Source organism: Oncorhynchus mykiss, chromosome 29, assembly GCF_057628025.1.
Source record: "Oncorhynchus mykiss isolate SJ-2025 chromosome 29, ASM5762802v1, whole genome shotgun sequence".
In the NCBI taxonomy this organism is placed as follows: domain Eukaryota; kingdom Metazoa; phylum Chordata; class Actinopteri; order Salmoniformes; family Salmonidae; genus Oncorhynchus; species Oncorhynchus mykiss.
The window spans coordinates 6,053,384-6,066,203 of NC_143050.1; the positions used below are offsets into that span (position 1 = coordinate 6,053,384).

At 46.7% G+C, this 12,820-nt stretch overlaps 1 protein-coding gene across 6 annotated transcripts in view; it reads left to right on the forward strand.

Annotated features, from left to right (window-relative positions):
* Positions 1-12,820, forward strand: part of arfip2b (ARF interacting protein 2b) — a 55,659-nt gene that overhangs the window by 23,020 nt on the left and 19,819 nt on the right. For 2 of the 6 annotated variants that reach the window (XM_036967455.2, XM_036967451.2), the window contains exons 2-3: positions 2,083-2,179; positions 5,977-6,009. In XM_036967455.2, coding sequence (XP_036823350.1) covers positions 2,093-2,179; positions 5,977-6,009 — 120 coding nt within the window. In that variant the 5' untranslated portion in view covers positions 2,083-2,092. Of the gene's footprint in view, positions 1-2,082; positions 2,180-5,976; positions 6,034-12,820 lie in introns of all 6 variants that reach the window. The other 4 variants (XM_036967450.2, XM_036967453.2, XM_036967456.2 and 1 more) reach the window with 2 other exon arrangements.

Sequence of the window (12,820 nt, forward strand, 5' to 3'; positions counted from 1 at the left end):
CCCTTCGATAATCACCAATCCTCGATGTGAAAAGACAAATATAATGTGATGATCCCATATATCCAGTGGAAAGCGTCATAAAATACCTTTCCCCTTTGCAACAAAAAAAACCCAACAAAAAACCCAGCTGTCTGTGCCAAGCTCACTGGAGCAGGAACCTGAACGTCTGGAATCAGGCTGGTTTTTCTCTACAGACGTCTTCATGGATCCAGTTGATTGATTTGATACAATATTGCACTTCACCAGTGAAGAAGCTCAAGTCAAAAATAGACAACTAAGAAAGGGAGGCAGACGGGCGGAGCAGAGAGACGAACGTTATTGGAAAGAACCAGAATTCATCTGAATAACAATAATGAATAATAATATTTTTTTACATTTTATTTGTCTGCTGTATATGTTAATTAGTTGACAATAAAAAAGTTATTAAGTTATTATTATTATTAAGTTATTATTGTTATTATTATTAAGTTATTATTATTATTAATTGAGTAAGTTAAGTTATAAACAAGTTATTGTTATTATTATTAATTTAGTAAGTTAAGTTATAAACAAGTTATTATTAAGTTATTATTATTCATTTATTAAGTTGTTGTTATTGGCCAACGGCTGCATCTCTGAGTTCTCATTTAGACACTTTTAGCCGTTTAATGATCACGGTGTATCAATGTGTCCAAATGGCTGGTGCTCTCGCATTTTAGTTCAATTTTAACTTTGACATTTAAAAAAATATATATCTATTTAATTACCAGTAGGCTACCGGTAATGTTACCAGGGCCCGCCATTCAGTAGGCTACCCGGTAATGTTACCAGGGCCCCCCATTCAGTAGGCTACCGGTAATGTTACCAGGGCCCCCCATTCAGTAGGCTACCGGTAATGTTACCAGGGCCCCCCATTCAGTAGGCTACCGGTAATGTTACCAGGGCCCCCCATTCAGTAGGCTACCGGTAATGTTACCAGGGGCCCCCCATTCAGTAGGCTACCGGTAATGTTACCAGGGGCCCCCCGTTCAGTAGGCTACCGGTAATGTTACCAGGGCCCCCCATTCAGTAGGCTACCGGTAATGTTACCAGGGCCCCCCATTCAGTAGGCTACCGGTAATGTTACCAGGGCCCCCCATTCAGTAGGCTACCGGTAATGTTACCAGGGGCCCCCCGTTCAGTAGGCTACTCACATTGTAAAGTGGTGGGTAGGCTGATAGCCTGACTACCTGTCTCTCCTGACTACCTGTCTCTCCTGACTACCTGTCTCTCCTGACTACCTGTCTCTCCTGACTACTGTTGTTTTTCTCCCAGTCAATGTGGTCGGCAACAATTTGATGCATCAGCTTCAACAGTTTTTTTATTTTTTAGAGCCAATAGCTGGTGATTACCAGCTAATAGAAACCCTGGTGTGTGTGTGTGTGTGTGTGTGTGTGTGTGTGTGCGCAGCGTTAACAGACCCTGTTTTAATGTATCCCAATAGAGCTGAATGAATGGTTGGCCACTTGAACAGCCGGTCTCATTGTCAGTACACTGGCCTTTATTATATATACATACCCACCATGACAACGCTTTCTTTCATGTGCTGAGTGTGAGACGTTCTCTTTGGGAAAAAACGCATGTCTATTGAAACACATCTTCTCATCTCGGGCCTTACAGCATCATAATCAGCCTGTGGTTATTGTGTTCTGGATTGGACTAATTATCTGTTCTGTCTCTCTCTGTTCCGTCTCTCTCTGTTCCGTCTCTCTCTGTTCCGTCTCTCTCTGTTCCGTCTCTCTCTGTTCCGTCTCTCTCTGTTCCGTCTCTCTCTGTTCCGTCTCTCTCTGTTCCGTCTCTCTCTGTTCCGTCTCTCTCTGTTCCGTCTCTCTCTGTTCCGTCTCTCTCTGTTCCGTCTCTCTCTGTTCCGTCTCTCTCTGTTCCGTCTCTCTCTGTTCTGTCTCTCTCTGTTCTCTCTCGCTGTTCTCTCTCGCTGTTCTCTCTCGCTGTTCTCTCTCGCTGTTCTCTCTCTCTCTGTTCTCTCGCTGTCCTCTCCTCTCGTCTCGTCTCGTCTCGTCTCGTCTTGTCTCTGTCTCTGTCTGTCTCTCTCTCTCTCTGGTGTAGGACAGATAGTATGCTGAGTAAAGCAGCCACTATGGAGATCCCTATCAACCGTAACGGAGACACGAGGACGCTGGCGGAGGATGACAGCCTTGAACAGGTGAGTCACACACACCCCTTCCATAACCACACCCCTTCCATTGACCCCCGGCTGATTTACCAGCTCTTTCTGTCCTACCACAGGAGTGCTGTAGACTGGTCCCAGATCTGTCTGTACTCTTGCCTATTATTCCTTTCTGTCCTACCACAGGAGTGCTGTAGACTGGTCCCAGATCTGTCTGTACTCTTGCCTATTATTCCTTTGCCGTCATTGTCAAGCAGCACAAATATACTGGCACTCAGGATAGACGTGATGCGGGTGACAGTCTCTGTACCCCTTGACTTTTTACACATTTTGTTACGTTACAGACTTATTCTAAAATGGATTAAATCTTTCTTTTTTTCTCTCAATGTACATCACAGTACCCCATAATGACATCACAGTACCCCATAATGACATCACAGTACCCCATAATGACATCACAGTACCCCATAATGACATCACAATACCCCATAAAATGACAAAACAAAAAAATATATTTTTTTTTTACTCAATTCTGTCTCGGGGCTCCACGGACAATTCCTTCAACCTCAAGGCTTGTTTTTTTCTCTGACATGCTCTGTCAACTGTGGGACGTTTTTAGACAGGTGTGTGCCTTTCCAAATCATGTCCAATCAACTGAATTGACCACAGGTGGAGTCCGATCAAGTAGTAGAAACATCTCAAGGATGATCAATGGGAAACAGGATACACCTGAGATCTATTTCAAGTCTCATAGCGAAGGGTCTGAATACTTATTTTTTTGACACATTTTTTCTTTTTTTTACACAAACATTATTATTAACACTAGTTTCTAACCTGTTTTTGCTTTGTCAGTATGGGGTATTGTGTGTCGATGGAGGAGTTTTATTTATTTATCTACACCATTTTAGAATAAGTCTGTAACGTTACAAAAACACGTTATCATCGTGTCCATTTTATTAGGAGCATTATTAGGAGCATTATTAGGGGCATTATTAGGGGCATTATTAGGGGCATTATTAGGGGCATTATTAGGGGCATTATTAGGAGCATTATTAGGAGCATTATTAGGGGCATTATTAGGAGCATTATTAGGGGCATTATTAGGAGCATTGTTAGGTGCATTATTAGGAGCATTATTAGGGGCATTATTAGGAGCATTATTAGGGGCATTATTAGGAGCATTATTAGGGGCATTATTAGGAGCATACGACTGAGTCTTATAGTAAAGTGGAAAAGTTTTCTCTCAGTTCAGTTGGGTTGATCGAGCAGCCCCTGTGTCCGACTGAACGTTCCCTGCTCTGTCACCTGTTGCATTGCCACGGTGTCCATGGGAACGTCTAGTTTTATTAACAGGTGGCGTGACTATTTTAAGGGCCTTCAAGCTAGGCTATGTTTTTTTTTTCGTCTCCGTGGGTGTATGTGAGAAATTGTTTCGGGAGGTATTGCCTAACACATTTTAAGTGTGATAAGAGTCCATTCAGGAATAAGGTTGGACTTGACGATCCTGATAATATATAAAGAAACCATTGGTTTCCGTGTAAAAGAATTGTCAGTGCGAGAAGGTGTGACGTTATTACGCCTGTAAACTATTGAACTTCTAGCCTTGCAGAATGTAAACATGTTCATGAGATCTGCTGTAGCCTCACGGCCCCTAGACTAGAGGTGGAACGAGGTGGGATGGTTGTGTCCGTGTGTAACCGGTTCTGTGTGTTCTAACAGCCCGCCCTAAAGCACACCTTGTTGAGCAAACACAACATAGGTTAACAGGGACTGCAGATCCGGGAGGGAGGCAGGGGGGGGGGAGGAGGGAGGCAGGGGAGGAGGGAGGCAGGGGGGGAGGGAGGGGCGGGGAGACGGCAGGGGGGGAGGGAAGGAGGCAGGGTGGGAGGGAGGGGCGGGGAGACGGCAGTAGATGGAGAGGGGGAGAGTAGGTTTAAGACCATTAACAGGCTGGTGACTGACAGCCCCGTTGTGTGTTTCAGCAGCACAGAGACAACCTCACGGTCTGGACTGAAAGAGTCTTTCTTTGTTAGCCAGTCCTTCAGTGAAACGCTCCAGACACGCAGACACAGAGACAGACTGTAGGACTACAGTGAAGCTGCATCCCTATTCGGGGCCCGGGGCCCGCTGTTCAAAAGTGTTGTTGTCAATTGGACGCAGTGTATTGAAGGAGGATGTGTTTTTCACCAGGGGTCAAACAGTCAGGGTTATTTATTGTTCATAGCTGAATATTAACAGACGTTGTCATAGCAACAAGGCCTTTTTTTTTCTTTTTTTTTTCCCCTTCCCGAAAACTGCTGTAACTTTGTCCTTGGAGCGTTAACCTACTCCTGTTGTTCTCTGTTATTACTGGGCTGGTCCTGGCTGCTGGTCCAGGCTGCTGGTCCAGGCTGCTGGTCCAGGCTGCTGGTCCAGGCTGCTGATCCAGGCTGCTGGTCCAGGCTGCTGGTCCAGGCTGCTGATCCAGGCTGCTGGTCCAGGCTGCTGGTCCAGGCTGCTGGTCCTGGCTGCTGGTCCTGGCTGCTGGTCCAGGCTGCTGGTCCAGGCTGCTGGTCCAGGCTGCTGGTCCAGGCTGCTGGTCCTGGCTGCTGGTCCTGGCTGCTGGTCCTGGCTGCTGGTCCAGGCTGCTGGTCCTGGCTGCTGGTCCAGGCTGCTGGTCCAGGCTGCTGGTCCTGGCTGCTGGTCCTGGCTGCTGGTCCAGGTTATATTAACCCTGTTAAGAATGTGCATTTGAAACGATGGCAGTGTTGGAATACCTTTAGTCATGTAAAAAATATAGATATTTTGAGATGTTCGCATGTGAGCGATTTCTGTTGTTTCTGTGATCTTACTGTTGTCGTTCGTCTGTCTGGTGAGCATGTCAGCGAGGTTTTGGAATGGGTCTCTCTACTGTAATCTGATGCCTAATGTTGCACCGTTTATGGCGTGCTGCAGGGAGGGCAGGTCTGTGGCGTGCCGCGGGGATGGCCGGTCTGTGGCGTGCCGCGGGGAGGGCCGGTCTGTGGCGTGCCGTGGGGAGGGCCGGTCTGTGGCGTGCCGCGGGGAGGGAGGGCCGGTCTGTGGCGTGACGCGGGGACGGAGGGCCGGTCTGTGGCGTGGCGCTGGGACGGAGTGCCGGTCTGTGGCGTGACGCAGGGACGGAGGGCCGGTCTGTGGCGTGACATGAGGAAAGACAATATGGCCGACCGAAAATGGCTTCAAAGCATCTCCATGGCCAAAACTTAGCATCAGCAATCCTGTGTGTGTGTGTGTGTGTGTGTATATATATCATTGTTTAAAATGTTGATTTCCTAGCTTGAGTTCCAGTCTGTTTGGGTTATCACGCCAACTCCATGAGACAATGGCATCTGTAAAGTAAGCAAGAGAGCTAACAGATCTGGGACCAGTTTACTGACTTCCTCACATCACTATATTCTGTAGCCCATCAAGAGAACTAACAGATCTGGGATCAGTTTACTTCCTCACATCACTATATTCTGTAGCCCATCAAGAGAACTAACAGATCTGGGATCAGTTTACTTCCTCACATCACTATATTCTGTAGCCCATCAAGAGAACTAACAGATCTGGGATCAGTTTACTTCCTCACATCACTATATTCTGTAGCCCATCAAGAGAACTAACAGATCTGGGACCAGTTTACTGACTTCCTCACATCACTATATTCTGTAGCCCATCAAGAGAACTAACAGATCTGGGATCAGTTTACTGACTTCCTCACATCATCATCAAGGCCTATTGTTTGGTTTCCTTTTTTGCATCCTGTCGTGATTCAGTTACACATTGTCTTTTTGTTCTGTCTCTTTATTTCTCCCTCCTCCATCTGTGTCCAGGTTGCTAAGCTACAGTGGAGCTTAGATGAGAAGGTAGGCAGTTTCACAATCACCAGGGTGAGAAGGACAACAGTGTGTGTGTGTGTGTGTGTGCGTACTATAGATTCAAGCAATGCCACCTAATGTTTTGTCACGTTGTCTGACTTACTGAATGAAATGGGTCTAGTAGTCATTGCAACAAGCACCAGGCGTAACTTAACATGGCTGCTAGGTTGCACGTGATGACAAAGCATTAGGCAGGTTGACTGAATCTGTGTGTTGTGTTTCTGACCTCCCTCCTCCTCTGCGCTAACTCTGGTCGAAGGTCTGTCAAATCAAATGGAAATGAGGACGTGTCTCAGGGCTCTAGAGGACGTGTCTCAGGGCTCTAGAGGACGTGTCTCAGGGCTCTAGAGGACGTGTCTCAGGGCTCTAGAGGACGTGTCTCAGGGCTCTAGAGGACGTGTCTCAGGGCTCTAGAGGACGTGTCTCAGGGCTCTAGAGGACGTGTCTCAGGGCTCTAGAGGACGTGTCTCAGGGCTCTAGAGGACGTGTCTCAGGGCTCTACAGTGCCCCCATTTTTACTTACATATCAACCTAAATATTTTTTATTTTTGTGACCTGTGATTCTTTTTTTATTTTTTATTTATTTTTTTATTTAGGAGCAACTTTGCGACCTAGAGAAATGTTAAACATTCTATAATACCTCATAGTTTTCATTGTGCCCCTACATTTTCCAACTTAAGGGGCACACGGGCTCCTTGTAAAAAAAAAAAACAAGAAAGACCCACTTTATTACAGAATCCTGTGTTAATGAAAATGAATCGTCATTTAGGCTAAAAGAGGGCGACACCATAGAGAATGATAGAGCACTCTTCTTTGTATCCGTCTCATTATGGTGTCTGTTAGAGCACGGGCAGGGCCATTGAGGTCAACTCCATTTTGAAGTACTCTTTTGTTCTTCTACTATTTCTATGAGTTGGTAAACAAACTGAAAATGTGCGTACTGCCCCCTGGAGGGTGTTGCCTGAACAGGAATGAAGGTTGGTGATTTACTGCCCCCTGGAGGGTGTTGTCTGAACAGGTATAAAGGATGGTGATTTACTGCCCCCTAGAGGGTGTTGTCTAAACAGGTATAAAGGATGGTGATTTACTGCCCCCTGGAGGGTGTTGTCTGAACAGGAATGAAGGTTGGTGATTTACTGCCCCCTGGAGGGTGTTGTCTGAACAGGTATAAAGACAAGGTTGGTGATTTACTGCCCCCTGGAGGGTGTTGCCTGAACAGGAATGAAGGTTGGTGATTTACTGCCCCCTGGAGGGTGTTGTCTGAATAGGTATAAAGACAAGGTTGGTGATTTACTGCCCCCTGGAGGGTGTTGCCTGAACAGGAATGAAGGTTGGTGATTTACTGCCCCCTGGAGGGTGTTGCCTGAACAGGAATGAAGGTTGGTGATTTACTGCCCCCTGGAGGGTGTTGTCTGAACAGGTATAAAGACAAGGTTGGTGATTTACTGCCCCCTGGAGGGTGTTGCCTGAACAGGAATGAAGGTTGGTGATTTACTGCCCCCTGGAGGGTGTTGTCTGAACAGGTTTAAAGACAAGGTTGGTGATTTACTGCCCCCTGGAGGGTGTTGTCTGAACAGGTTTAACGGGTGGTGATTTACTGCCCCCAGGAGGGTGTTGTCTGAACAGGTTTAAAGGATGGTGATTTACTGCCCCCTGGAGGGTGTTGTCTGAACAGGTTTAAAGACAAGGTTGCTGATTGACTGCCCCCTGGAGGGTGTTGTCTGAACTGGTTTAAAGACAAGGTTGGTGATTTACTGCCCCCTGGAGGGTGTTGTCTGAACAGGTATAAAGGTTGGTGATTTACTGCCCCCTGGAGGGTGTTGTCTGAACAGGTATAACGAACGGGTGGTGATTTACTGCCCCCTGGAGGGTGTTGTCTGAACAGGTATAAAGACAAGGTTGGTGATTTACTGCCCCCTGGAGGGTGTTGTCTGAACAGGAATGAAGGTTGGTGATTTACTGGCCCCTGGAGGGTGTTGTCTGAACAGGTTTAAAGGATGGTGATTTACTGCCCCCTGGAGGGTGTTGTCTGAACAGGAATGAAGGTTGGTGATTTACTGCCCCCTGGAGGGTGTTGTCTGAACAGGTATAAAGGTTGGTGATTTACTGGTCCCTGGAGGGTGTTGTCTGAACAGGAATGAAGGTTGGTGATTTACTGCCCCCTGGAGGGTGTTGTCTGAACAGGATTGAAGGTTGGTGATTTACTGCCCCCTGGAGGGTGTTGTCTGAACAGGAATGAAGGTTGGTGATTTACTGCCCCCTGGAGGGTGTTGTCTGAACAGGAATGAAGGTTGGTGATTTACTGCCCCCTGGAGGGTGTTGTCTGAACAGGAATGAAGGTTGGTGATTTACTGCCCCCTGGAGGGTGTTGTCTGAACAGGAATGAAGGATGGTGATTTACTGCCCCCTGGAGGGTGTTGTCTGAACAGGAATGAAGGTTGGTGATTTACTGCCCCCTGGAGGGTGTTGTCTGAACAGGAATGAAGGTTGGTGATTTACTGCTCCCTGGAGGGTGTTGTCTGAACAGGAATGAAGGTTGGTGATTTACTGCCCCCTGGAGGGTGTTGTCTGAACAGGTATAAAGGTTGGTGATTTACTGCCCCCTGGAGGGTGTTGTCTGAACAGGTATAAAGGTTGGTGATTTACTGCCCCCTGGAGGGTGTTGTCTGAACAGGAATGAAGGTTGGTGATTTACTGCCCCCTGGAGGGTGTTGTCTGAACAGGAATGAAGGTTGGTGATTTACTGCCCCCTGGAGGGTGTTGTCTGAACAGGTTTAAAGACAAGGTTGGTGATTTACTGCCCCCTGGAGGGTGTTGTCTGAACAGGAATGAAGGTTGGTGATTTACTGCCCCCTGGAGGGTGTTGTCTGAACAGGTTTAAAGACAAGGTTGGTGATTTACTGCCCCCTGGAGGGTGTTGTCTGAACAGGAATGAAGGTTGGTGATTTACTGCCCCCTGGAGGGTGTTGTCTGAACAGGTATAAAGGTTGGTGATTTACTGGTCCCTGGAGGGTGTTGTCTGAACAGGAATGAAGGTTGGTGATTTACTGCCCCCTGGAGGGTGTTGTCTGAACAGGATTGAAGGTTGGTGATTTACTGCCCCCTGGAGGGTGTTGTCTGAACAGGAATGAAGGTTGGTGATTTACTGCCCCCTGGAGGGTGTTGTCTGAACAGGAATGAAGGTTGGTGATTTACTGCCCCCTGGAGGGTGTTGTCTGAACAGGAATGAAGGTTGGTGATTTACTGCCCCCTGGAGGGTGTTGTCTGAACAGGAATGAAGGTTGGTGATTTACTGCCCCCTGGAGGGTGTTGTCTGAACAGGTATAAAGGATGGTGATTTACTGCCCCCTGGAGGGTGTTGTCTGAACAGGTATAAAGGATGGTGATTTACTGCCCCCTGGAGGGTGTTGTCTGAACAGGAATGAAGGTTGGTGATTTACTGCCCCCTGGAGGGTGTTGTCTGAACAGGTTTAAAGACAAGGTTGGTGATTTACTGCCCCCTGGAGGGTGTTGTCTGAACAGGTTTAAAGACAAGGTTGGTGATTTACTGCCCCCTGGAGGGTGTTGTCTGAACAGGTTTAACGGGTGGTGATTTACTGCCCCCTGGAGGGTGTTGTCTGAACAGGTATAAAGGTTGGTGATTTACTGCCCCCTGGAGGGTGTTGTCTGAACAGGAATGAAGGTTGGTGATTTACTGCCCCCTGGAGGGTGTTGTCTGAACAGGTATAAAGGATGGTGATTTACTGCCCCCTGGAGGGTGTTGTCTGAACAGGAATGAAGGTTGGTGATTTACTGCCCCCTGGAGGGTGTTGTCTGAACAGGTTTAAAGACAAGGTTGGTGATTTACTGCCCCCTGGAGGGTGTTGTCTGAACAGGAATGAAGGTTGGTGATTTACTGCCCCCTGGAGGGTGTTGTCTGAACAGGTTTAAAGACAAGGTTGGTGATTTACTGCCCCCTGGAGGGTGTTGTCTGAACAGGTTTAAAGACAAGGTTGGTGATTTACTGCCCCCTGGAGGGTGTTGTCTGAACAGGAATGAAGGTTGGTGATTTACTGCCCCCTGGAGGGTGTTGTCTGAACAGGTTTAAAGACAAGGTTGGTGATTTACTTCCCCCTGGAGGGTGTTGTCTGAACAGGTTTAACGGGTGGTGATTTACTGCCCCCTGGAGGGTGTTGTCTGAACAGGAATCAAGGTTGGTGATTTACTGCCCCCTGGAGGGTGTTGTCTGAACAGGTATAAAGGTTGGTGATTTACTGCCCCCTGGAGGGTGTTGTCTGAACAGGTTTAAAGGTTGGTGATTTACTGCCCCCTGGAGGGTGTTGTCTGAACAGGTATAAAGGTTGGTGATTTACTGCCCCCTGGAGGGTGTTGTCTGAACAGGTTTAAAGGATGGTGATTTACTGCCCCCTGGAGGGTGTTGTCTGAACAGGTATAAAGGTTGGTGATTTACTGCCCCCTGGAGGGTGTTGTCTGAACAGGTATAAAGGATGGTGATTTACTGCCCCCTGGAGGGTGTTGTCTGAACAGGTATAAAGGTTGGTGATTTACTGCCCCCTGGAGGGTGTTGTCTGAACAGGTTTAAAGGATAGTGATTTACTGCCCCCTGGAGGGTGTTGTCTGAACAGGTATAAAGGATGGTGATTTACTGCCCCCTGGAGGGTGTTGTCTGAACAGGTATAAAGGATGGTGATTTACTGCCCCCTGGAGGGTGTTGTCTGAACAGGTATAAAGGATGGTGATTTACTGCCCCCTGGAGGGTGTTGTCTGAACAGGTATAAAGGATGGTGATTTACTGCCCCCTGGAGGGTGTTGTCTGAACAGGTATAAAGGTTGGTGATTTACTGCCCCCTGGAGGGTGTTGTCTGAACAGGTTTAAAGGATGGTGATTTACTGCCCCCTGGAGGGTGTTGTCTGAACAGGTATAAAGGTTGGTGATTTACTGCCCCCTGGAGGGTGTTGTCTGAACAGGTATAAAGGTTGGTGATTTACTGCCCCCTGGAGGGTGTTGTCCGAACAGGTTTAAAGGATAGTGATTTACTGCCCCCTGGAGGGTGTTGTCTGAACAGGTGTAAAGGATGGTGATTTACTGCCCCCTGGAGGGTGTTGTCTGAACAGGTATAAAGGATGGTGATTTACTGCCCCCTGGAGGGTGTTGTCTGAACAGGTATAAAGGATGGTGATTTACTGCCCCCTGGATGGTGTTGTCTGAACAGGTATAAAGGATGGTGATTTACTGCCCCCTGGAGGGTGTTGTCTGAACAGGTATAAAGGATGGTGATTTACTGCCCCCTGGAGGGTGTTGTCTGAACAGGTATAAAGGATGGTGATTTACTGCCCCCTGGAGGGTGTTGTCTGAACAGGTATAAAGTTTGGTGATTTACTGCCCCCTGGAGGGTGTTGTCTGAACAGGTATAAAGGATGGTGATTTACTGCCCCCTGGAGGGTGTTGTCTGAACAGGTATAAAGGATGGTGATTTACTGCCCCCTGGAGGGTGTTGTCTGAACAGGTATAAAGGATAGTGATTTACTGCCCCCTGGAGGGTGTTGTCTGAACAGGTATAAAGGATGGTGATTTACTGCCCCCTGGAGGGTGTTGTCTGAACAGGTATAAAGGATGGTGATTTACTGCCCCCTGGAGTTATGGAATGTTTCCTCACAAGTATAATTCATTGGCTCTTTCCTCCTGGTGATCTGGATTGAATTATGTTGTCCTTCCTTAAACCATAGGAAGTCCCACCCAGTTGACTACTTCAAAATGGTGAAAATCCTCAACGGCGCTGCCCCATGCTCGAACTTTCTTAGGGTAATAGAGTCCTCATTTTGTCTTTATGGACAAACACATGTTGGTTTGAGAGACGTTCTTCTGCCCCAGTGGTTCTAAACTAACTACAACTCATAGACCTTGTTTAACAGGTTTTATTCTGAACAGGAAATCCTTTAACAGGTTTTATTCTGAACAGGAAATCCTTTAACAGGTTTTATTCTGAACAGGAAATATTTTTTGTTTTTTAAGTGCTGGGTAGTGCTGTTGTTCCAATGGGTTTACTGCTTCATGTGTGTGTGTGTGTGTGTGTGCTTGTTAATACCAGGGGTTTCCTACCAGTAGCTCGCAGGCGACCTTATGACAAATCTGAAAGTACAAGGCAATTTTCAGATCTTCCACTGCAAACGATCATAAACAAATCTCACAAGTATCAGACACCACAAGCTACTATCTAATCAATGCAACATTGACTTTATCCCAACCCTGGTTAGCCTCTATTGGCTTAAAAAGCCAAACCTAACAGTATCTTCCAATTTTAATTTCCATCAATATTGCCCGTGTCTGTGTGGTGCACGTGTCCATGTGTAACCAGTTAACGTGATAACTGTCTTGTGGGTTTGACAAAAAAATACTTTTGGAGGGGAAAACTTTCTCAATTAAACATTTAACTGCAAAGTAGCAGAAGTATATCATGAGTAAGTGTATCTATTATTTGTAAACTTTGCCAAGAAATGAGCTGCAGGAATACAGAACCATCACAAGACCGGCACGTTCCTCACTACGCTAGAGGCGCAATTTAAAGGGGAATTACACTCGCATGTATTTTGTTAGTTTCCTCCAAGATGGAGGAGAGAAGAAAAAAAAAAATTTGCCTTCGAATGTATTTAAGCATCGACATAGAAACAAAACAACTGGATGTTCTGATTCTCTATAAACAGTTGTTATTTTGAGGCGAAAAACTAAATCTAAAACCAGGAAAATAAATAAATACAACTGATAAAACAACATTTGTTTATTAACTGTTATTTTACAAGG